The sequence below is a fragment of the Coregonus clupeaformis genome, chromosome 9 (assembly GCF_020615455.1).
Source record: "Coregonus clupeaformis isolate EN_2021a chromosome 9, ASM2061545v1, whole genome shotgun sequence".
NCBI lineage: Eukaryota > Metazoa > Chordata > Actinopteri > Salmoniformes > Salmonidae > Coregonus > Coregonus clupeaformis.
In genome coordinates, this window is record NC_059200.1 from 53791647 (window position 1) to 53816205 (window position 24559).

Genomic DNA, 24559 nt, shown 5'->3' on the forward strand with positions numbered 1-24559 from the left:
CAGCAAACTTAATGATGGTGTTGGAGTCGTGCGTGTCCACGCAGTCGTGGGTGAACAGAGAGTACAGGAGGGGACTAAGCACGCACCCCTAAGGGGCCCGCATGTTGAGGGTCAGCGTGCTGGAGGTGTTGTTGCCTACCCTCACCACCTGGGGTCGGCCCGTCAGGAAGTCCAGGATTCAGTTGCAGAAGGAGGTGTTCAGACCCAGAGTCCTAAGCTTAGTGATGAACTTGGAGGGCACTATGGTGTTGAACGCTGAGCTGCAGTCGATAAACAGCATTCTCACATAGGTATTCCTCTTCTTCAGGTGGGATGATGGTGTTGATGTGAGCCATGACCAGCCTTTCAAAGCATTTCATGGCTACAGATGTGTGCTACGGGGCGATAGTCATTTAGACAGCTTACCTTGCCGTTCTTGGGCACAGGGACTATGGTGGTCTGCTTGACTGGGTCATGGAGAGGTTGAAAATGTCAGTGAAGTAACTTGCCAGCTGGTCAGCACATGCTCTGAGTACACGTCCTGGTAATCCGTCTGGCCCCGCGGCCTTGTGAATGTTAACCAGTTTAAAGGTCTTACTCACATCGGCTACTGAGAGCGAGATCACACAGTCGTCCAGATCAGCTGGGGCTCTCATGCATGGCTCAGTGTTGCTTGCCTCGAAGCAAGCATAGAAGGCATTTAGCTTGTCTGGTAGGCTTGCGTCACTGCTCAGTTCGCGGCTGGGTTTCCCTTTGTTAGCCGTGATAGTTTGCAAGCCCTGCCACATCCGATGAGCGTCAGAGCCAGTGTAGTAGGATTCGATCTTAGTCCTGTATTGACACTGCCTGTTTGATGGCTCGTCGGGGGTCGTAGCGTGATCTCTTATAAGCGACTGGAACTGTTTTATCGAGACACAAATATCCTTTTTCATTTGGCGCATAGGCGCATACAGACGCAGCTTGGCTACATTGTAACCCTGAAGTGGCCATGGTGCGCTCTCATATGGGGCTCAGCCAGGACTGTTACTTTTATAACTGAATGAAAACATTTTAACAATGTGATTTAACTGATTGAAGTTGGAAAAATAGATGGCAAAAAATGCAGAATGGCGTTAAATGCCTGTAAACAGCTTGGGGAGGAAAATTATTTCACAGATTTAATCATGTAATATTAGGCCTACTGATTATTTCTCAATTGCAAGCTACTCATTGACAGCCCGCGACTACCGGACATACAGTTTTCTGCTAAGGTGCATGCAACCTTTGGTAGGCTGATGGAAGGCTACTCAGAGTCAGAGTCTGCGCTACATCAAATCAGACATGCCCGTGCTCATCATGGTTCTTACAGGCAAAATGAAATGATACAATTAATTTGCTTGTGGTGCAGCTCAAATTATATGTAACATTGGACCGGTGTTTCCGTTAGCCAGAAATTGCCGTCTTTTGGCCGATAAAATTGATTAAAAGCCAATAAATACAATTGTAGCCAGCCAAATTGTCCGGGGCGGCATATCATACATCCCGATTTCACGCTTCTGCACCATGCATGTAGATGTCCTAACCGACTTGCCAAAACTATAGTTTGTTAACAAGAAATTTGTGGAGTGGTTGAAAAACGAGTTTTAATGACTCCAACCTAAGTGTATGTAAACTTCTGACTTCAACTGAAGGTTATACAGTGCATTTGGAAAGTATTCAGATTCCTTGACTTTTTTCTCATTTTGTTACCTTACAGCCTTAAATCTAAAATGGATTAAATTATAGTTTTTCCTTATCAATCTACTACACACAATACTCTATAATGACAAAGCGAAAACAGATTTGTATAAATGTTTGCACATTTATAAAAAATAAAAAACAGAAATACCTTATTTACATAAGTATTCAGACCCTTTGCTATGAGACTGAAATTGAGCTCAGGTGGATCCTGTTTCCATTGATCATCCTTGAGATGTTTCTACAACTTGATTGGAGTCCACCTGTGATACATTCAATTGATTGGACATCATTTGGAAAGGCACACACCTGTCTATATAAGGTCCCACAGTTGACAGTGCATGTCAGAGCAAAAACCAAGCCATGAGATCGAAGGAATTGTCCGTAGAGCTCCGAGACATGATTGTGACGAGGCACAGATCTGCGGAAGGGTACAAAAAAATGTCTGCAGCATTGAATGTCCCCAAGAACACAGTGGCCTCCACCATTCTTAAATGGAAGAAGTTTGGAACCACAAAGACTCTTTCTAGAGCTGGCCGCCCGGCCAAACTGAGCAATCAGGAGAGAAGGGCCTTGGTCAGGGAGGTGACCAAGAACCCGATGGTCACTCTGACAGAGCTCCAGAGTTCCTCTGTGGAGATGGTAGAACCTTCCAGAAGGACAACCATCTCTGCAGCACTCCACCAATCAGGCCTTTATGGTAGAGTGGCCAGACGGAAGCCACTCCTCAGTAAAATACACATGTCAGCCCGCTTGGAGTTTGCCAAAAGGCACCTAAAGGACTCTCAGACCATGAGAAACAAGATTCTCTGGTCTGATGAAACCAAGATTGAACTCTTTGGCCTGAATGCCAAGCGTCACGTCTGGAGGAAACCTGGCACCATCCCTATGGTGAAGCATGATAGTGGCAGCATCATGCTGTGGGGATGTTTTTTAACGGCAGGGACTGGGAGACAACTCAGGATCGAGGGAAAGATGAACGGAGCAAAGTATAGAGAGATCCTTGATGAAAATCCGCTCCAGAGCGCTCAGGACCTGAGACTGGGGTGAAGGTTCACCTTCCAACAGGACAACGACCCTAAGCACACAGCCAAGACAACGCAGGAGTGGCTTTGGGACAAGTCTCTGAATGTCCTTGAGTGGCCCAGCTAGAGCCGGACTTGAACCCGATCGAACAGCTCTGGAGGACCTGAAAAAGCTGCGCAGCAACACTCCCCATCCAACCTGACAGAGCTTTAGAGGATCTGCAGAGAGGAATGGGAGAAACTCCCCAAATACAGGTGTGTCAAGCTTGTAGTGTTACACCCAAGAAGAGTCGAGGCTGTAATCGCTGCCAAAGGTGCTTCAATAAAGTACTGAGTCAAGGGTCTGAATACTTATGTAAATGTGATGTTTCAGTTTTTCTTTTTTTATACATTTGCAAAAATTTCTACAAACCTGTTTTTGCTTTGTCATTATGGATTTAATCAATTTTAGAAAAAGGCTGTAACGTAACAAAATGTGGAAAAGGTCAAGGGGTCTGAATACTTTCCGAATGCACTGTAAGTAGGCCTGTTGTAAAATAAATATCATTAGCCTATTGTTGTCATTTATTGGGTACAGTAGCCTTTCTTGGTAATTGCTGCAATACAGCCTGTTCAAAACTTAAACCAGTTCGCCAGGATTTTGTTTCATTCTGAGCCATTTTCTTAGCCAAATTAGGATCAAACTGTAATGTTGTGTTTGCCGCAATATAACATCCTGCTCGTATTTCCCCTTAGACCACTGCGCCACTCGGGAGTACATCTGGGTGTGCATTTTCTTGTTTGCTTATGGGCTTCTACAGCTCGTTGAGTGCGGTCTTAGAGCCAGCATCGGTTTGTGGTGGTAAATAGACGGCTATGAAAAATATAGATGAAAACTCTCTTGGTAAATAGTATGGTCTACAGCTTATCATGAGGTATTCTACCTCGGGTGAGCAAAAATGTGAGACTTCCTTAACATTGGAGATCGTGCACCGGCTGCTGTTAACAAAGAGACTCACCCCTCCTCCCTCATCTTACCTGATTATAGTCATGTTCCGGGAAAAAAAACGGCTCGTGGCTGAATCTAGTTGCCTACCCCTCGCCTACAGTATTCACCATAGCCAGAGGAAATCATAGGCAGTCAGATCATTAAGCTGATGCTATGTGGTATTAAAGGGAGCATTTTCAGAGAAGAGAACATTCCGTATAAGCAGCTTGTTAGTGGCCAGTGTCCCAATCCACTGTGAATTGTGCCCACTGCCCACGTTATACATAAATCTCATTGCACAATCTCTGAGGGAGGAAGTCAATTCCAGAAAAACATGATATCCTGCGTGTGGCCCTGGCCTTCTACTATTCAGGAGGCATTGATCCAGCCGGGGGTTGGGAAGATTTTGACCTGCTGGCAGCTCAAGGTTCCAATAAAAATGATATATACCACTAAGCAGGCGCTTTTATCCAAAGCCACTTTACATTTTTAGTATGAATATGTGATCCTGTGAGAATTTAACCTGGCTAGGAATGGACATTGCTAGGAATTGACAAAACCCTGCAGGAATTGACATTGCTCACACCAAGCTCTTACCAACTGAGCCACACAGTACAACAGGTTTCCAGTGGCCTCATTGTTGACTGTCATGTTCTCAGGTTGACACGGCCAGTGAAGTGGAGGAGTTGGACATTGATGTGTCCCCAGCACCTTACACCACTCCCAGAGGAGCCGCCAAGCTACAGGTCTTCATCGCCAGATACAGGTAAGGACTGGCAGACAGATTTGGCCAAAGCAGCAGTATGCCTTCACTATAGTGGCGGTATTTAGTAGATTGAATTGGAGACCAGTTATGTTTATATTTTTCTTTTCAGAAAGAATGTTATCGTTTTTTCTATCTCAGTATTCAACTTTAACAATACGATGAGATGGGTTATGTTTCTAATACATTAGTGTTGATAATGTGGCTTTATTTTTCTCCAGCTATAACCCCTATGATGGTCCAAATGATAACCCAGAGGTGGAGCTACCACTCACCGCTGGGGAGTACATCTATGTGTATGGCGGTATGGATGACGACGGCTTCTATGAAGGTGAGCCTTCTCCAAAACCTTAAAGGGGCAATCAGCAGTTGCTGCATCCATTTTTGGACTTATACATTAATGATATGAAAACATTGATTCTTGAAGAATATAACATATATATGCCTCATGAGCTTAGTTCAACGGTCGTGCTCCATCAAAACCCAAAATATAAGGTTGTTTTACTCCAATGTTTGTAAACAGATACTATATAGCCTCAAAACATGGTTCAACATTCATTTTGATATCATGGATGGTCAGTCTGAATTTGAATTTGAGTGATTACATTTCTCCAACCCCATCCCTCATCATTTTACCAAAACAGGGGTGGGGATTACACTTTGTTATTGTTTCTACTGCCGATTGCCGCTTTAATTTCATAAAAGTTTTATAAAGTTACATTTTTTACACTGAAAGTTACCATTTGAACACTGACATTTTAACACGGTCAAAGTTTTTAGTATCTGTGATGACATCCAAACACAAGTCTCTCTCTCTCTCTCTCTGTGTCCCCCTGCAGGAGAGCTGATGGACGGGCGGAGAGGGCTGGTCCCCTCCAACTTTGTGGAGCGCGTCTCAGACGACGACATGATGAGCGCCCACGTTGCAGAGGGCACTGACATATCCCACAACTCCTTGCTGGACAGCAGCCTGCACAGAGCCAGCCACCAGCACCACCTCCGCCTGGGGGGCCCAAGTACCTCTGAGAGGACCGACCCTACGTCTGCAGCCTCCGCCTCAGGTCCTCTCTCCGTCTCTTTCCCCTCAGGGGAGCAGGTCCTGGCTCCCTCCGACCCCTCCCTCCGACCCCTCCTCTCCCCAGCCCCCCTCACCAACGGCCTGGACCTAGACCTGGAGGTGGGGGTGGACACTGTGCCTTACCCGCGCAAGCTCACCCTCATCAAGCAGTTGGCCAAGAGCATCATCATCGGCTGGGATGGGCCGCTGGTGCCGGCGGGCTGGGGCAACGTGTGGAGCTACAATGTGTACGTGGACCAGGAGCTGAGGCTCAACGTGCCCTTCGGCTCCCAGACTAAAGCTGTCCTAGAGAGACTAGACGTCAATCTCAAGGCCTACCGGGTGTCTGTACAGAGCCTGACGGAGCGCGGCAGCTCGGACCAGCTCCGTTGCTCCATGCTGGTGGGCAGGGATGTATGTGTGGCGCCCACCCAGCTCAGAGTCGACCGGGTCACCGCCACCTCGGCCAGCCTGGCCTGGCTGCCCAGCAACAGTAACTATGTGCACATTGTGTCCTTGAACGAGGAGGAGATGGAGCTGGTGAAGGCTGGCAGCTACTCGCTGTGCCTCAGTAACCTTACGCCCAGCCTGCACTACACAGTCAAAGTGGAGGCTCGGCCGCACCAAACCCCCTGGGAGCTGCCCCTGGAGAGACGGGAACACAAGACTGCCACAACTACCTTTACCATGCTGGCCGCAGGTACGTGAGCAAACAGGGTAGAGAGATACTGGAGATACCGTACTCAAATCCGAGTATGAAGGGCTGAAGAACTGCTGGTTTAATTTGTTACACGAAAATAGATTCCACTCACCTGGTGTTCCCAGGTCTTTAAAACAGGCCCTGATTAGTGAGGACGAATTAAATCAGGGGTCTGTTTAAAACCTAAGATTTGCTTGTCTTCTAATGTTTATAACCTCCTCTCCCAGGCCCCCCTGATGCTCCTCTGGACGTGCAGCTGGAGCAGGGGCCCTCCCCGGGCATCGCCCTCATCAGCTGGCTGCCTGTCACCATCGATGCTGCTGGGACCTCCAACGGAGTCCGCGTCACCGGATACACCATCTACGCTGACAAGAAAAAGGCAAGAACTGTAGTGTTTCTGGACCTGAATGCACTGGAAACAGAGCAGAGTGTTTAAGGTTTTGGATGTCTGTCAAGCCAGTGTTTTCAGAGAGGTTCTGCGCTCTAAAGGCCCATTGAGTCTGTGTTGCTCTCTTCCTCAAGACGCTGGTGTGTGTTTAAGTGTGCCACAGTATTTGCAGTGCTTCAGCTCGGGCTGTGAACAGTATCTGTGATGATGCCTTGTCGTATGCCGCTGACTTTTGTATCCTTTAAGTCACAAGTGTTTTATGTCTCTGTGTGAGTATTTTGCTGTGAGGATTGTGTGTGTAGAGAGTGTATATCTGTGCTGCTGACACTACCCATCTCCTCTCCTGCCATACCCTAGGTGTTGGAGGTGTCATCCCCTACGGCAGGCAGTGCCCTGATGGGTCCGTCTCAAATCCAGTCCCTTACGGCGGCCCACCAGCTCACCGTGCGCACCATGTCCGCCCACGGCGAGTCCACCGACTCTGTGCCAGTCAACGTGCCCGCCAAGCTAGCCGCCATCATGACGGGCAAGGCCTCGGCTACCTCCGCCCCTTGCTGCTCGTCACCCCCCGTCGACCAGTCAACCCCAGTGCACCAGTCGCCCTCCATTCACCAGTCACCACCCTACCAGTCACCCCCTGTCCACCAGTCGCCACCCGTCCACCAGTCACCCCCCTTCCTGTCTTCGTCACCACCCGTCCAGCCCCAATCCCCATCCTATGGGAACTCAGCTGCCAAAGTCTCCACGCTACCCTACGCCATGGCCTCGCCGCCGCTAGATGCACACACCATGGTCCCCAACGGGGGGCTGCCCTCTGCCAACTCTCCCCCAGTCCACACCCTCCACACAGAGGCCTCCTCGCCGCGCCCTGCCTCATACGCGGAGGCCTGGGCCAACCCCTTAGCAAAGTCTCCTGCCCCCCCTCAGGACGCCTTGGCAGTGCATGAGGCCACCATGTCACCTCCAGTAGCACCAAACTATCAGGCCAAGTTGCCATCAGTACCGTCAGCCTATGAGGCTATGACGTCACCACCAATACAACCAGCCTATCAGGCCATGCTACCACCAGCCTCTCACATCAACACAACGGTACTTACAATAATGCTACAACACCTGCTCTAAATCTCTCATCTAGAACTCTAGAACTCACCTCATGGCTCCAGACTTACTTTTTCCCCTGGTGTCACTGGTGCCACTATTTTTATGTGTAACCTAAATCAGTGATTGTCATGAATTTTGGGTTGACAATTATGCTATTGTTGCTATATTTTACTCTCAATGTAGGGCTCTAGAATTGCACATTTATTTTGTTCAGTAGAGATTAATTTGCTTAGCTAGATATTTTGTGTGTACAAATTAAATATCACATAAGATAATTTATTTGGGGCTAATTCACCATCTGAGGAAGTGGAAACTCAAAATGCATTAGGTAGATTGCTAAATATAATATGTTGCTTGTTAGCCGTGTAATTGATGAATGTAATAGTAAATGTAATGTCCTAAAAACTGTGCAGCATTTATGTCTATAGCCTATGCAGTCACCGCAAATGGCAGATGTGCGCTTCCCGTATCTCAAAGCCATAGCCTACCAGATACTTTGGTTAAAAACGGTGCTCAAACGGTCGATGTTGAGAGTTGAGAAACACATGTAATACCTGCAGAAAGCTGAGACCCGCCTCTCACCAACAGGCACGACAGCTTTCAAACTGTTTATTTTGCCGCAATTGCATTTTATAAATGTTGCAATAATTTTTCTCTCCCTCCCCCTCTGCCCCTAGCCTACTCAGCGCAAAGGGAGAAACAGACACAGGGGCAGGGTAGACATTTTCATGCAGGAAAATAATGCACTTTAGGCTACTGTTCTTTCAAATCATGCTTTTAGCTGCCCCAAAATAAAATGTTTTGAGTGAAATGACCAGCTTGAATTTGCAGTTCGCACCGATGCGACCAATCAAACATTTTACTCGCACAGCCAAGTCTAAGAGTCGCAAAATGCGACTAAATGTTCACAGGCGGGAGCCCTGCAACTGCTCTTGAATATATAGGTATGTTATTATCTAGTCTACATTATTGTAACTATTTTAACTAAGTGTATGTTGTATGTTCTCCAGGTCAATGCAGCCCTGCCCCCCACCCAGAGTCCAGTCCCAGGCCCAGTCCCAGCAGCAGCCATGGAGCAGAGCAGAGCAGTCACAGAAAGCCCCGGAGCTCCCCGTCCCGGCATGTCCATCACAGACTTTCTCCCCGTGGAGGACTACTCCCGTGCAAACCTTTCAACCCCTGAGCCCTGCCCTACCTCACCCCAGGACAGACACTCTCTCCGGCCCCCCAAAGCCCCCTCTCCCCTGGAGTCAGAACCAGACTACTCCATGGAGAGGTCGACCACACGCCTGGTGTCCATGGAGGAGTTCCTCAGGCAGGAGCAGGACCCAGGCTTCAGCAGGCAGCCACAGGTTGGTTGGTTAGTTAGTTAGTACTGACCGTGCTTTTTTTGAATATGGCACATTAAATATCATTGCCAGTTTCCTGGGCAGATGCAATTGCACGGCAACTCTGATGTATTCTTTATTGTTCCAATGTTCCCCTCACATTGGCTAGTACTCTGTGCTTTAATCCTCTGATGATGTTCATTACAGAAATAAACTCTTGGAGAGTGGGGTGGCCATGCCCTCACACACAGGTTGAAGAGTACCAACATCACCCAGCCTCACCCAGCCTCACCACTTGATTAGATGAACCAGTAACTCCTCGAGGTCTAGGAAAGGCTGTGGGATCATTACCTCGTATTTATCAACATGGTGCTTTAGACTAGAGCAGCGGTTCCCAAACTAGGGGTCACGACCCCATGTGGGGTCACCTGATATGAAATGGGGTCGCGGGAGAATTTCCAAAATCCTGTTGTTGTTTTTTTTACAAAATATATAGTGTTTTATATATATTATAAAATCGTCTTTGTATCTCAAAATCATTGTAAAGTGGTTAACCTTAAAAATCAAAATCAAAATTATTCAAATCTAAAAGATAAAATTCAACCGGAGAGCGCCCTTAGCTCATGGGAAAAGGCCGTACTTGACCATTGCACTTGAATCATTCCACAGTGAATGGATAGGCCTGCTACGATATGAAACCACACACTATTGCAGAGACTTTGATATTACTGGACACAATTGATATGGTGAAAATAATGTGTTGGGAGGCAGAGGCACAGAAACTCACATCAATACCTTTGTCAGATAGGAAATAATTCTTATTGGAGAGAGTCTTTCAAAAGCGAACCATGCCCCCTTCCCTCGGCTGTGCATGTTTCTAACAGAAAACAGGATCAGTAAGTGTCCCACACAAGTGATGGCTGCGCACCTCCAACGCTTGGAAGAGCACTTTGGGACCTGCTTCCCAATCCGTTTGACTGTGATCCTGGCTCAGTTGACATGCCGGTAAATGAAATCAAACAACTGATCGAGCTGTCATGGGTACCGAATGCTGCAGACAACGCATTTACAGGTCACTAAAGAGGAGTTTTGGTTCCTGACACAAAGGGAATACTGTGCTGTCTCCCTCCGAGCACTAAAACTCATTGTACCCTTCGCCAGCTCATATCTGTGTGAAGCTGGATTCAGTGCTCTCGTCTGCATTAAAACCAAATATCGATCCAGGTTGGATGTGACAGCAGAGATGAGGGGCGCACTGTCGACCACGCCCCCTGACTTTGAGAAGTTCCGACGTGACCTGTGTCAAGCACACCCATCTCATTAGTGGTAGTTAGAAAAGAGAAATTATGTCAGACTAATTTGCAATTGACTGCCGTAGCCCCTAATAAAAAAGTTAACTTTGGCTGTAATTACATAATTTATTTCACATGGTTGGGGTCGCAAGAATTTTCAGATATCAAAATGGGGTCATGGGCCAAAAAAGTTTGGGAACTCCTGGACTAGAGAGCATTGAGGATAGAGGCAGAATACCAACATATACCAACGTTCATAGTAAAATGTCCTACTATGAAAATTATCATTTGGAGGATTGACCTAATCAATTTACGTTTCACTCGTATTGGCAGCAAAAAATGAATACCAATCAAAAATATCAACTCTAAAGGTAGATTTGTATGTTTTATATGGATTAGATATAGGCTATGACGTGATTGGTTATTCCACATGCTCTTAGCCTGTCCTGTTGTGCTGTGTGGTTGTGTTCTGTGTGTCAGGGTTATGCTGGTGGCCTGGTGGAGCCTCCGTACCGTGCAGCAGAGAGCAATAGGGGCTCGGACCTGTCGGATATCCTGGAGGAAGAGGAGGAAATGTACTCAGACCCCCCTGGACCCACCCTGGCCCGGGGGTACACCACAGGAGCCGACAGGGTAAAAACTCACAACACATACTTGATTTGACTGATCTTTCTGAGGAGGACAGCCTCTGTTTTTGTTACGTTTGCTTCACTTTCCCTCTTTCATTCTTGAATTCACTCACCGTTTTGATTCTTTTTTTATTTTTTTGTACACCTCTCCTTTGTATGTTACACTTCACCCCTACCTTATGCCACGTGCCCTGCCCAACCTGCTCACATCCACCTCCTTCCTGACCTCCTATCTCCATCTCCTACATCCAACCTCCTACCTTCAACCTGTTACACCCGCTCCTCTGTGACCCTTGACCCATGACCCCTGTAGCCAGACCAGTGGGAGGTGCCGGACAGTGACGAGGAGATTCTGGAGAGGATCCTGAAGCTTCCTCCTCAGGCCCAGACTCAGGCCTACGACTACCATCACGGTCATCATCACCACAACAAGCACCTGTTCAGCATCCCAGAGGTCACTGATGAAGAGGACAACAGCGTGGACGAGGACTATAATCACCGTCGCCACCGCAGACAGTCCCAAGCCAGGCCCAGCCGCACACACCTCCACCCCGATGACCCCCACTACCACAGCCCCCGACACCAACCCCAGCCCCACCACAGCAGCAGAGCCGAAGCCAAAGAGCCTTTACCCAGACACAGTGGTGGCGCTGTTGTCAGGGCCCGGCCCCAGCACAGGGTCCACTACGCAGACACAGTAGACAGCGTCAGCTACCCTGAGGAGGGGGAGCTGGTCCTCGGGCCCAGTAGGGAGACGTGGGTGCGTCGGGCTCCCCAGAAGGCCCACCAGGTTGGGGGAAGGAGCGGGGTGGAGACAGTTTCCTTGGTAGGCGGGCTGGGGGACAGGCTCAGACGAGAAGCCTTGCTACGGAGTCAGATGGCGGTCGCAGCGTTAACGTCCCAGGCCACCGGCCACGCACCACGCTCTTACCTAGTCAGCAAGACCGTTCGGACGGTCAAGTCCCCTGTGGGCTCGGTAGCAGAGATCGACATTGAGTATGGGACTGACGAGGAGGAGCCGTTGACCTATGACCGCGGGGAACGAGGGGAGGTGGTGGTGGAGCAGATGAGTTCTGAGTGGTGGGTGGAGGGGTCACAGCCTAACCCCCTCACTCTAGCCCTGCGCCGGGGAAAACCTGCCCTCCAGGCCATCGCAGCTGCTGCAGCAGAATGGGTGTGTTCTCACTCGTTGTACCCTGTGGCTGTATTTGGATTCCCTCTCCTCTGCCGGCGTCTGTGTAGTCGTCTTGTCATGCGTCTCATGTCCCCTCTATCTGAGATCCTAGCCACCTAGCCTCTGTCTGTCTGTCTGGCGGCACCGTTGCTTCTCTAGACTCATTCAACCAGCACAAGGCCTGAAAAACCACCTGGTCCTTATTGCACACTACTCATGTCTCTAACCCTGCAGTGCCTTACTGTCCAACCTGAATGCAAGTTATTGTCTGTGTGCTGCTGTCTTTCTCTCTGACTGACTGTGTGTGTGTGTGTGTGTGTGTGTGTGTATGTTGACCAGGAGCCTGGCAGAGACCCGTCGATGGAGGCTGGTGCTGGGTGGAGCGGACAGGATGAGCTCTCTCCTAAGCTGACCAGGGTAGAGGCCAGGCAGCAGCTCAATGGTCAGAATCTCATTCCTCATCCCTTTTCTCACGCTCTTTCTCTTTATCTCTGTCTCTCTTGTTCTGTCAGTCTCTCTCTCTCTCTCTCTCTCTCTCTCTCTCTCTCTCTCTCTCTCTCTCTCTCTCTCTGCCTCTCTCTCTCTGCCTCTCTCTCTCTCTCTCTCTCTCTCTCTGCCTCTTTCTCTCTCTCTCTCTCTGTCTCTCTTGTTCTGTCAGTCTATCTCTCTCTTCCTCTCTCTCTCTCTCTCTCTCTCTCTCTCTCTCTCTCTCTCTCTCTCTCTCTCTCTCTCTCTCTCTCTCTCTCTCTCTCTCTCAATTTCAATTTCAATTCAAGCTGCTTTATTGGCATGAAAAACATTGCGTCAATATTGCCAAAGCAACAATGTATACAATATACATTGTAAAAAAAATAATAACAAATAATAATAAAAATGGTAGTAAATAATAATAAATAAATAACAACAATAAAATGGTAACAGTCAATAGTATAAATATAATAAATATACAAATCTAAATATGGAAAATGAAACTATAACTAACTTATAACTAAATAACAATATTAAGTACGTTACTATTTACTATGCAGATGTTATTATTCAGTGTCCCTCAGGCTATGGCAGGCAAATACATATTTGGCTGCAAGAGGAGCCATAGCTCCTTCGCCCATGAGTATTTTTAGTTTTTCCTCTGGGTTTAATAAGTTAAAATTTGGAACAAATCTAGTCATTTCTGTGAATAATGAATGTCTTTGTGAGGAATATTTATCACAGTAAAGGAGAAAGTGCATTTCTGTTTCTACCTCCCCTGTCGTGCAGTGACCACATATACGCTCCTCTTTGGGTAGCCATGTCTTTTTATGTCTGCCGGTTTCTATTGCCAATTGGTGGTCACTCAGCCTGTACTTGGTAAGGATCTGTCTCTGCTTCGTATCTCTGACAGAGTAGAGATAATCAGCCAATTCATATTCTCTGTTTAGGGTCAGATAGCAATTTAGTCGGCTTTGGGATTTTGTTTTGTTTTTCCAATGTTGTAAATATGAGTCCTTTGATTGGTTCATGATTTTGTTCATTAGAATTCTTTCTTTTGAAGCAGTGCTGGTGTCAGCTTGGTCTCTCTCTGCAGCTTTCTCTCTCTTAGTCCCTATCTATCTCTTTCCCTCTCTTTCTCTTTCCCTCTCTTTCTCTCTCTCTCTCTCTCTTTCTCTCTCCCAGAAAGACACCAGGATGTCAGATTACCAGTTTGTGTGGTGGGGGGGGTACTTTAACAGGGATAGGGTGATAGGGGAGAGCGAGAGAGCGGCCTGTAAGCTTAGAACCAGCTTAACTCCAAAATGGCTCGTCATGACATGAGATGGATGGGAGGACGTGACAACCATGAAAATAGTACCCTAGATTAGCCCGCAGTGAAACCAACCAAGCCGGAGTCTCTCTCTCTCTCTCTCTCTCTCTCTCTCTCTCTCTGCAGCTTTCTCTCTCTTAGTCCCTATCTATCTCTTTCCCTCTCTTTCTCTTTCCCTCTCTTTCTCTCTCTCTCTCTCTCTCTCTCTCTCTCTCTCTCTCTCTCTCTCTCTCTCTCTCTCTCTCTCTCTGCAGCTTTCTCTCTCTTAGTCCCTATCTATCTCTATCTCTCTCTCTTTCCCTCCCTCCTCTCTCTATTTCTGCCTCTTTCCCTCCCTTTCTCTCCCACTCTCTCTTTCTCTCGCTCTCTCTCTTTCTCTCGCTCTTTCAATCTCACAGCTGTGTTCTCATGGAAAAGGTCACAGATATAGTTCTGCTATTCCCAGCAGCAGGTGGAAGAACAAAGAACGTGCAGATAGATACACAGGACATATGCACGTACGCCCAACGACACTAGAGAGGGGGGGAGGGATCAGCGAAGATGACGTTCTCACATACAGTATCTCCAGATATCTATACAGACAGAGGATATGAATGTGGTCTATTTCTTCCTGTCAGCTCTGCTCTGCTTGCCTATAGCCTGGCTGTTGCTACATACAGATGGGCTGATCCCTCCTAATGAGATAGAACCTGGTCTCATTGGTGCAGCTTAAGTCCTAGTTGACTACAGCAGTTCACATTCCCTACACTGCCCTATAGGTCTGCATATAGGTCTAAGTAATCAGTCATCTTGATCACTACATCACATAGACCAGTGTTGGGCAACTCTAATGGAGGTGGGGGCCACACAAAATCTGAACTCATCCTAAGGGGCCGCAGTGGCTGGCAGGTGTGGGTACCCACATCCATACACACATATGCAGTCAGAGCTGGCCCTAGCCTTTTGGGGGCCCTAGCCTTTTGGGGGCCCTAAATGAAACACACATTTTAACAGAGTGGGAGTGGGCTCTACCATGTGGATATCGAGAACTGTGGGAGTGGGGGATGTGTGTGGGTTTGTGTGACCAGGCAAAACCAGGTGTATGAACTTTTGAAATATTTGGGTCCTTTGCACAGCAATGCTTAGGCTAACTGTTGCTCCAAATAATGTGGGTTCTGTTTGTGTGTTTGCATGAAGAGAGCATGGAGCCTGCACGGCCTATAGGAGACAACGAGGTGCGTATCTTTGTGGCGCTGTTCCCCTACGACCCGGTCAACATGTCCCCGAACCCTGACGCCGCTGAGGAGGAACTGCCCTTCAGAGAGGGACAGATCATCAAGGTATGGAACCCAACTGGTTAAAACTGGTTAAAACTGGTTAAAATTATAGTATTGCCTGCTGGAATAGTGATATCCCTGGCACTATGTTTTACACACTCTCTCATCTAATCTATCATTAATTATAGGCTGTTTAAGGCAAAATGTTCTATTCATGAGTCTGTAAGACAGTAATAGCACAACCTCACGGCAGCCATCTTGTTTTCTCACTCTTCACTTTCCCCATCCTCCATGTCCTGTCTAGATCTACGGAGATAAAGACTCAGACGGGTTCTACCACGGCGAGTTGAACGGTCGTCACGGTTACGTGCCGTGTAACATGGTGTCCGAGATTCAGGTGGAGGACGAGGAGACCAGAGAGACACTCCTGCAGCAGGGCTTCCTGTCTACTCACGCAAACATGGAGAAGATAGGTAGGCACAACTGTCAATCACAGCACCAGTCAATCATCAAAGGGTTTTACAGCTGTCAATCATATCAACGGCCAATCCCAGCAGGGTTCATCCCACAAGTGTCCAATTAAACAGGGCCCTTCTCTGATCCAAGTGACATACTGCCCATGTAATCAAACAATCAATCAAGTACATAGTATTTGTATAATTCTTTCTGTTTGGTGTCAGCTCAATGGTTTGTATTGATGTTGTCAGCCTGTACACTTCACTTTAAAATATGCACCAACTGCGGTCTAACACTTTTCAACAGGTGTGGGTAGGTTCTTTGCCGTTTTGTTTGAATGAAATCCCCATTGTCCATGTTGTGGAGTGGAAGTGAAAGAAAGTCAAAATGGCAATACAGAAGTACTACAGAGGTACTACAGAGGTACTACAGAGGTACTACAGAGGTACTACAGAGGTACTACAGAGGTACTACAGAGGTACTACAGAGGTACTGTAGCTACGACCTTTAGGGTGAAGTGTCAGATGTTGTGAGTTTAATAACAGATTCCCCAAAGCTGCTCCATTTTTCTTTTTCTTTTTCACTCCTCTGTTGCTAGTCTTGAAATCAACCAGCTGTGACTCGATAATATACTGTACTTCAAACTTGAATAATTTGAAATGAAAGCAAAAGTCTTTGTTTCTTCACCACAATCTGTTGGGGGAAATCCTTACAACTGTTAAAACAGCAGCTGTGTCTATATTAATTTGACCCATTAACTTGTTACTGTAATTGAATTGTAACTTTAAATGACCCATTTACTGTGTAAGAATTAACTAAACTGGCCAAATTGCACTATTTGATTAGATTCAAAAAGAAAACAGAAACTAATCTGAGGGGTATCCTACGAAGCAAGCTAGATCTACTCAGAGTTTTCTAAAGCTAACCAGCTTCAGTTAGCCTTACATTGCAGCTCAGGCTTCATCCATATACTACGACGGTGGATATTGCTCCTCCACCTGCCATTAACTCTAGCAGGCTTGTAACTGCGCGTGCATGTCGCACGTGGCTAGTCGATCGCCGAACTCTTAATTGAGACAATTCTGAAACATTAATCCATGGCAAAGTCAGTGCCACATTTTCATTTGTGCCAAAATCAAAATGAAGGAAAAGTTATCTTGCAAATTCAACAGGCTATGGTGTGAAATAGGCTTTTAGAAATGCCGTCTTCTCTGTGCTTATCAATGCATGAGCACCTTGTTTCCCACTCCTATCGATAAAATAATTGTATCTTAATAATAATAATAATAATTGTATTTGTCATACAAAAGTTTTACTGTGCGTGAAGTTTCAAATGTATTCTGTCATTACTAAATAATGTGATAGGTATTTTAACATTTTACAATTTACAAAAAAACATTTGATTAATAAAATCTTCAATCAGTCTTCTTCCTCCCGAGTGGCGCAGTGGTCTAAGGCACTGCATCTCAGTGCTTGAGGCGTCACTACAGACCCCCTGGTTCGATTCCAGGCTGTATCACAACCGGCCGTGATTGGGAGTCCCATAGGGCGGCGCACAATTGGCCCAGCGTCGTCCGGGTTTGGCCGGTGTAGGCCGTCATTGTAAATAAGAATTAGTTCTTAACTGACTTGCCTAGTTAAATAAAGGAAAAAAATAAAAAAATTCCTCAAATGAAGGGGATGATGATGCAATCTTTGCGAGAGGGAGGGAATCTGACTTCATTGGTCCTCAACTCGCCGCTCAGACACTTCATTCAGGATAAATGGAGTTAGCCCTGAGTTAGCCTGCCCAGGAGCAGGTTAGTTCTGAAGGATTCGTTGCCATAGAAATGTACCTTACTAAAAAGTTAGTCACATTTGTATGACTGGTTATCCCGAGTTGAACTCAGAGTTGACCGAAGTTACCTCACTAACTCCTCAAACCTGATTCGTAGGATACCCCTCTGTAGTTCAGCCTATCTGCTTTGTATGCTCTCATGGTTTGTCTTCACTTAGACTTGATTGTGTCGCTGACTGTTTTAGGATATTCATCCCAGCTTCTGCTTTTGCCAAGCCTAATGTTCTTTTCGTTTTTCATTGACTCTGTGTCATGCAAATCACTTCAAAGAAGTGCCAGAAACTTTAGTTTGTGTAATAAGCTCTGGGGGTTAAGTGCTATGGACCACCACGCACACAAACACACACACCCACACACAGGCGCACACACACACCCTCACAACCCACACACAGCATTACCCACCCAGCCAACTAGATCAAGCTGACAAACAATATGCTTCTATTTCCTGCATATCTTTCCCCCAAAATGATCTCTGCAGATGTTTTAACCCTTTCACTTCCACATGGTCTCACTTGCTGGGTTCTGTTCACTTTTCATTATTATTGGTTGGTTTTTTAAATGGCTTTTTACAGCCTTCAAACTCATTATGTCTCTTGTCTGGTCTGCTTCTTCACGATTTGGTGTCTCTGTCTGTCTGTGTTTTACTTTATGGTTTCATATTTGGTTTCCCTTTTTAAAACTCCATAAAGGCACTCGCACACATGCACAGCTTCCGCGTCGCCCTGTCCCACCGCCGAAACCGAGACGATCCAAGAAAGGTGTGTCTCGCTGTCGCTGCTGACTGGCTTTCTTTCTCTCCTTTCTCCCTCCCTCTTTCCCACTCTTCCTTTGGTCTGCCTTTTTTTCTCTCTCTATCTCTATCACTCACTCCTTCTTGCTCGCTGACCAGAGGGGATTTGTGGATTCACAGTATTAAATATACAGAACATTATAATGATCTGCCATAGACTGAGATGTAGTAGGTCGTTTATTTGTATTAATGCACTTGCAACTTATATGCATGGTTAAAGCATTTGAATATAGGAGTTACCATAGTTTCAGTGTGGTCCCACCCTTCAGCATCCCCTCTGATCTCCTCCATCTATCTGTGCCTCTGTCTACTCCTGTGTGACTGTCTGATATCATATCTGGCCTCAGGCTGCTCTCTAGGGTTGGCTTTGGTTTCTATGTTTTGGTTTGGTTGTGTGTCAGAGCCAATTAGGACCGGGGCGAAATCCTTTAACCTGCTTCTCTCTCCCCACCCTACCCTACCCCACTCCCATCCCCATCTACTCTTCCAGTTGAGTCTGCTGCACTGTGGGAGGATAGCTTAGAATCCTCCAGTCAAGGTTTGTAATGTATCCATCAGTGTCTCTCTCTCTGCCTCACCAGCATGAAGGGACACCCACTCTAGCATCCACTGGAAACCTGCATGTATTAGACAAGATACACATGACATCATCATCATTATGAGACCTCTCTAAACCTTTCTCTAACTGCTCTAGCCTCCACTGGAAACCTGCATGTGAGTCGTTCCACGAAATGAGTACCTTTTGGGTAGTGTAACTTTGTGCAAAAAAAACCAACGTTATTTCACCAAATGTTTACATTCTGCCATCAAGAGCACATGTTCAAGTTAATAAAAAACATGTTTTCCCATCTCAGAAATGACTTTATTAAGTGCCAAATAAAGTAACATGGTTGACCATAACAGGGTTGATGATTTCATCTTAAATCAGCCATAAATCGTTGGAAATAACGTTGGTAACAACACATCTGCCACACTGATCCTCAACACGGGGGCCCCTCAGGGGTGCGTGCTCAGTCCCCTCCTGTACTCTCTGTTCACCCATGACTGCATGGCCAGGCACGACTCCAACACCATCATTAAGTTTGCCGACGACACAACAGTGGTAGGCCTGATCACCGACAACGATGAGACAGCCTATAGGGAGGAGGTCAGAGATCTGGCCGTGTGGTGCCAGGACAACAACCTCTCCCTCAACGTGACCAAGACAAAGGAGATGATTGTGGACTACAGGAAAAAAAAGAGGACTGAGCACGCCCCCATTCTCATCGACGGGGCTGTAGTGGAACAGGTTGAGAGCTTCAAGTTCCTTGGTGTCCACATCACCAACGAACTATCATGGTCCAAACACACCAAGACAGTCGTGAAGAGGGCACGACAAAGCCTATTCCCCCTCAGGAGACTAAAAAGATTTGGCATGGGTCCTCAGATCCTCAAAAAATTCTACAGCTGCACCATCGAGAGCATCCTGACTGGTTGCATCACCGCCTGGTATGGCAACTGCTTGTACATCACAGGGGCAAAGCTCCCTGCCATCCAGGACCTCTATACCAGGCGGTGTCAGAGGAAGGCCCTCAAAATTGTCAAAGACTCCAGTCACCCTAGTCATAGACTGTTCTCTCTGCTACCGCACGGCAAGCGGTACCGGAGTGCCAAGTCTAGGTCCAAAAGACTTCTCAACAGCTTCTACCCCCAAGCCATAAGACTCCTGAACAGCTAATCATGGCTACCCGGACTATTTGCACTGCCCCCCCACCCCATACTTTTACGCTGCTGCTACTCTGTTAAGTATTTATGCATAGTCACTTTAACTCTACCCACATGTACATATTACCTCAACTACCTCAACTAGCCGGTGCCCCCGCACATTGACTATGCAACGGTACCCCCCTGTATATATAGCCTCCCTACTGTCACTTTATTCTATTGTATATATAGCCTCCCTACTGTCACTTTATTTTTACTTCTGCTCTTTTTTTCTCAACACTTTTTTGTTGTTGTTTTATTCTTACTTTTTTGTTTAAAATAAATGCACTGTTGGTTAAGGGCTGTAAGTAAGCATTTCACTGTAATGTCTGCACCTGTTGTATTCGGCGCATGTGACCAATAAAATTTGATTTGATTTGATTTGATTTGAAATCCCCTTGTGACAGGGGGAATGGAATCTTGTTGTGTGTAACAGGAAGGGGCAATTGAATGCAAGCTTCACAACAAAAAAATTAAATTGTTAAAACATGTCTAGCTTGTCTATCTATGGGTAATGGAGTTGATGTCTAATGCCCGACCAAAACACCAGAAAATTGCCAAAAGGAGTAGAACCAGCTCACCTGCTTCTACACCAATGATGTATATAAACCCTGGATTGCTGATGCTATGTAATGGCCAATGAGAAGCTTGAAGCCGCTGGCTGCCATATTAGGACTTCCCAGAAGGAGCAGTCCTCCATAGGAATGAATGGAATTCTACAGTATTTCAATAAAATATTTCAAGGACAAAATTCTATGTACACTGAACAAAAATAGAAGTGCAACATGTAAAGTGTTGGTCCCATGTTTCATGAGCTGAAATAAAAGATCCCAGAAATTGCCCAAATTTGTTTACATCCCTGTTAGTGAGCATTTCTCCTTTACCAAGATACTCCATCCACCTGACAGGTGTGGCATATCAAGAAGCTGATTAAACAGCATGATCATTACACAGGTGCATCTTGTGCTGGGGACAATAAAAGGCCACTCTAAAATGTGCGGTTTTGTCACACAACACAATGACACAGATGTCTCAAGTTTTCAGGGAGCGTGTAATTGGCATGCTGACTGCAGGAATGTCCACCAGAGCTGTTGCCAGATAATTGAATGTTAATTTCTCTAGCATAAGCCGCTTCCAACGTCGTTTTTGAGAATTTGGCAGTACGTCCAACCGGCCTCACAACTGCAGACCACGTGTATGGCGTCGTGTGGGCGAGTGGTTTGCTGATGTCAACGTTATGAACAGAGTGCCCCATGTTGACGATGGGGTTATGGTATGGGCAGGCATAAGCTACGGACAACAAACACAATTGCATTTTATCGATGTCAATTTGAATGCACAGAGATACCTTGACGAGATCATTGTTGTGTCGCCATCACCTCATTCGCCTAATGTTTCAGCATGATAATGCACGGTCCCATCTGTACACAATTCCTGGAAGCTGAAAATGTCCCAGTTCTTCCATGGCCTGCATACTCACCAGACATGTCACCCATTGAGCATGTTTGGGATGCTCTTGATTGACGTGTATGACCGCGTGTTCCAGTTCCCCTAGTATCCAGCAACTTCGCACAGTCATTGAAGAGGAGTGGGACAACATTCCACAGGCCACAATCAACAGCCTGATCAACTCTATGTGAAGGAGATGTGTCGCGCTGCGTGAGGCAAACGGTGGTCACACCAGATACTGACTGGTTTTCTGATCTACGCCCCTACCTTTTTTAAAGGTATCTGTGACCAACAGATGCATATCTGTATTCCCAGTCATGTGAAATCCACAGATTAGGGCATAATGAATTTATTTCAATTGACTGATTTCAATTGACTGATGTAAAAAACAAAATTGTTGCATCTTGTGTTTGAATTTTTGTTCAGTATATTTAAGTATTTATTTGTTGTAGTGGGGACAGTAACATTTTGTACTCTATAAAAAAATATATTTTAAGGAATAATATGTTTTTATATATATTTTTTGTAATTGTCATTTTCAGTTCACTTGATATAATTTAAAAGTGTGCATTAAGGTGTCTGTAATAGAAAATATTTGTCAAGTGAATGTAGACATTGATAAAAGCATAAAATATTTTTTACAATGGAGGAGGAGTACCAAAATGGTTACACGTTGGCTTCAAAACAGCGCCCCTCTGTCAGTCATCTATGGTTAATACATGTCATTGTTCTACACTATGATTTGACTATTAGATGTTCGTTTCTTTCGATTTTTATTTTTTTATAGTTTCACCATATTAAAACGAGAGTTCAGTTCACGTAACAGGGTTGACCTTAAAATGAGGGACAGGTTTTGTTTACCTTAAAATTAATCACTAATCACATTAAATAAATAATCATCTTCAGAAATGACTTTGTCAATGAAGCAAAACAACTAGGGCTTTACAGTGATGGTGAAAACATAGAGAAAGGTTATGGTTAAATGGGTTAAAATATTCCTAGAAGTAACAGAGGGTGCCCAGGGGGGCACTTTAGCAAGTCTTAATTAATATAAAAAATCTGATTTATAGAATTGTCCATGTGGTCTATATTACAGGACACTTCATTTAATATATAACAATCTTTTAAAATTCAATATTGGTGCACAATTTCTACTTAAAATATCAAAGGGACTCAAAAGGGACTCATTTCGTGGAACGACCCATGCGTTATACTAGATGACATCATTAACATGCGACCTCTCTAAATCTGTCTCTGACTTACTGCATCATTCTAACAGGCAGATATTAGCCTCATCCTGCTACCACCAAGGACTGTCTCAGTGTTTCTCCTATATTAATTTAGCAGTGGCGTACCACCACTCCCAATAAAGAATAATTCAAATAATTAACATTTCTGCCGAGACAAGCTTTTAAGATCAGAGTGACAACAAGTTACATATCTTCCTCCGATTCTCATCAGATCATCTGAGAAACCTTCAAGGTAACTAACTAGCTAGCTTGTAATCCTGGAAGTGTAGCCAACTCTATTAATACATGTATGTACAGTGCATTTGGAAAGTATTCAGGATTTTTTTTGGTACCCTTCCCCAGATCTGTGCCTCGACACAATCCTGTCTTGGAGCTCTACGGACAATTCCTTCGACCTCATGGCTTGGTTTTTGCTGGTTTTTGCTCTAACATGCATTGTCAACTACAGTGCCTTGCAAAAGTATTCATCCCCCTTGGCGTTTTTCCTATTTATTTGGATTTCATGTAATGGACATACACAAAATAGTCCAAATTGGTAAAGTGAAATGAAAAAAATAACTTGTTTCAAAAAATTCTAAAAAATAAATAACGGAAAAGTGGTGTGTGCATATTGTGATGTCACGAGAGGCTGTGTCCTGGAGGGACGTTACATCCCCCTGAGATGGCTGCAAACCCAGACAGCTATGGCTCCATCTGCTGGTATGGTCGGGAACTCCACCCCTCTATGGCCAATCTTCCCACGCAGCTGAAACAAATCAGGAGCTGATGAGCTGAAGGTTTGGGAAGGGAAGAGACACACTGAGGGAGTGTGTGGGGGAAGGGAAGAGACACAGTCTCCAACCTGGGCTCTCTGGAGGACAAGAGTGCTGCACGTCCACTTCCATGAGGAATATAAGGATTTGGAGATACTTACCTTTGGGAAATACTCACCTTTGGATATGCACCTGTGGAAATACGTGAGAGACATTTGGAAGGACTTTTTGCTGGGTTGGCCACTAGCTGCAACGTGGACTACAGTAAGGCTGGGGAAAAGTTATCTGAGCGAGTGAGAATTATGATTTTGGATGTGGAAAAGACATCCCTGAACTGTTAACCCTTAAAGAGCCACAAGAGAACAGAATTTTGTTATATTTTCGTTGATTCCCCAAGACCTATAATAAAATCCTTGTTTTGTTTGAACCTTGTCTCCTTGCACTACTTGAGCAATCCCGCTGAAAGCTGTGTAGCCTCTCGTGACGTCACAATATGTATTCACCCCCTTTGCTATGTAGCCCCTAAATAAGATCGGTTGGTGCAACCAATTACCTTCAGAAGTCACATAATTAGTTAAATAAAGTCCACCTGTGCAATATAAGTGTCACATGATCTGTCACATGATCTCAGTATATGTACACCTGTTCTGAAAGGCCCCAGAGTCTGCAACACCACTAAGTAAGGGGCACCACTCAAGTTCTTTTTTTTTTTGTCTTATTTCTTGTTTGTTTCAACCCAAAAAATATTTTGCATCTTCAAAGTGGTAGGCATGTTGTGTAAATCAAATGATACAACCCCCCCCCCACAATATCCATTTTAATTCCAGGTTGTAAAGCAACAATACTTTCGCAAGCCACTGTATATAGACAGTTGTGTGCCTTTCCAAATCATGTCCAATCAATTGAATTTACCATGATGATCAAGGATGATCAATGGAAACAGGATGCACCTGAGCTCAATTTCGAATCTCATAGCAAAGGGTCTAAATACTTATGTACAGTGGGGAAAAAAAGTATTTAGTCAGCCACCAATTGTGCAAGTTCTCCCACTTAAAAAGATGAGAGAGGCCTGTCATTTTCATCATAGGTACACGTCAACTATGACAGACAATTTGAGAATTTTTTTT

At 45.6% G+C, this 24559-nt stretch overlaps 1 protein-coding gene across 2 annotated transcripts in view; it reads left to right on the forward strand.

Moving 5' to 3' along the window:
* LOC121574096 (peripheral-type benzodiazepine receptor-associated protein 1) overlaps positions 1–24559 on the forward strand; it is a 205363-nt gene that overhangs the window by 168545 nt on the left and 12259 nt on the right. For both annotated transcript variants that reach the window (XM_041886692.2, XM_041886693.2), the window contains 12 exons: positions 4347–4453; positions 4672–4781; positions 5290–6207; positions 6435–6586; positions 6953–7684; positions 8707–9048; positions 10797–10949; positions 12459–12561; positions 15076–15218; positions 15460–15628; positions 18138–18206; positions 18729–18776. In XM_041886692.2, the coding sequence (XP_041742626.2) occupies positions 4347–4453; positions 4672–4781; positions 5290–6207; positions 6435–6586; positions 6953–7684; positions 8707–9048; positions 10797–10949; positions 12459–12561; positions 15076–15218; positions 15460–15628; positions 18138–18206; positions 18729–18776 (3046 nt within the window). The remainder of the gene's footprint in view (positions 1–4346; positions 4454–4671; positions 4782–5289; positions 6208–6434; positions 6587–6952; positions 7685–8706; positions 9049–10796; positions 10950–12458; positions 12562–15075; positions 15219–15459; positions 15629–18137; positions 18207–18728; positions 18777–24559) is intronic.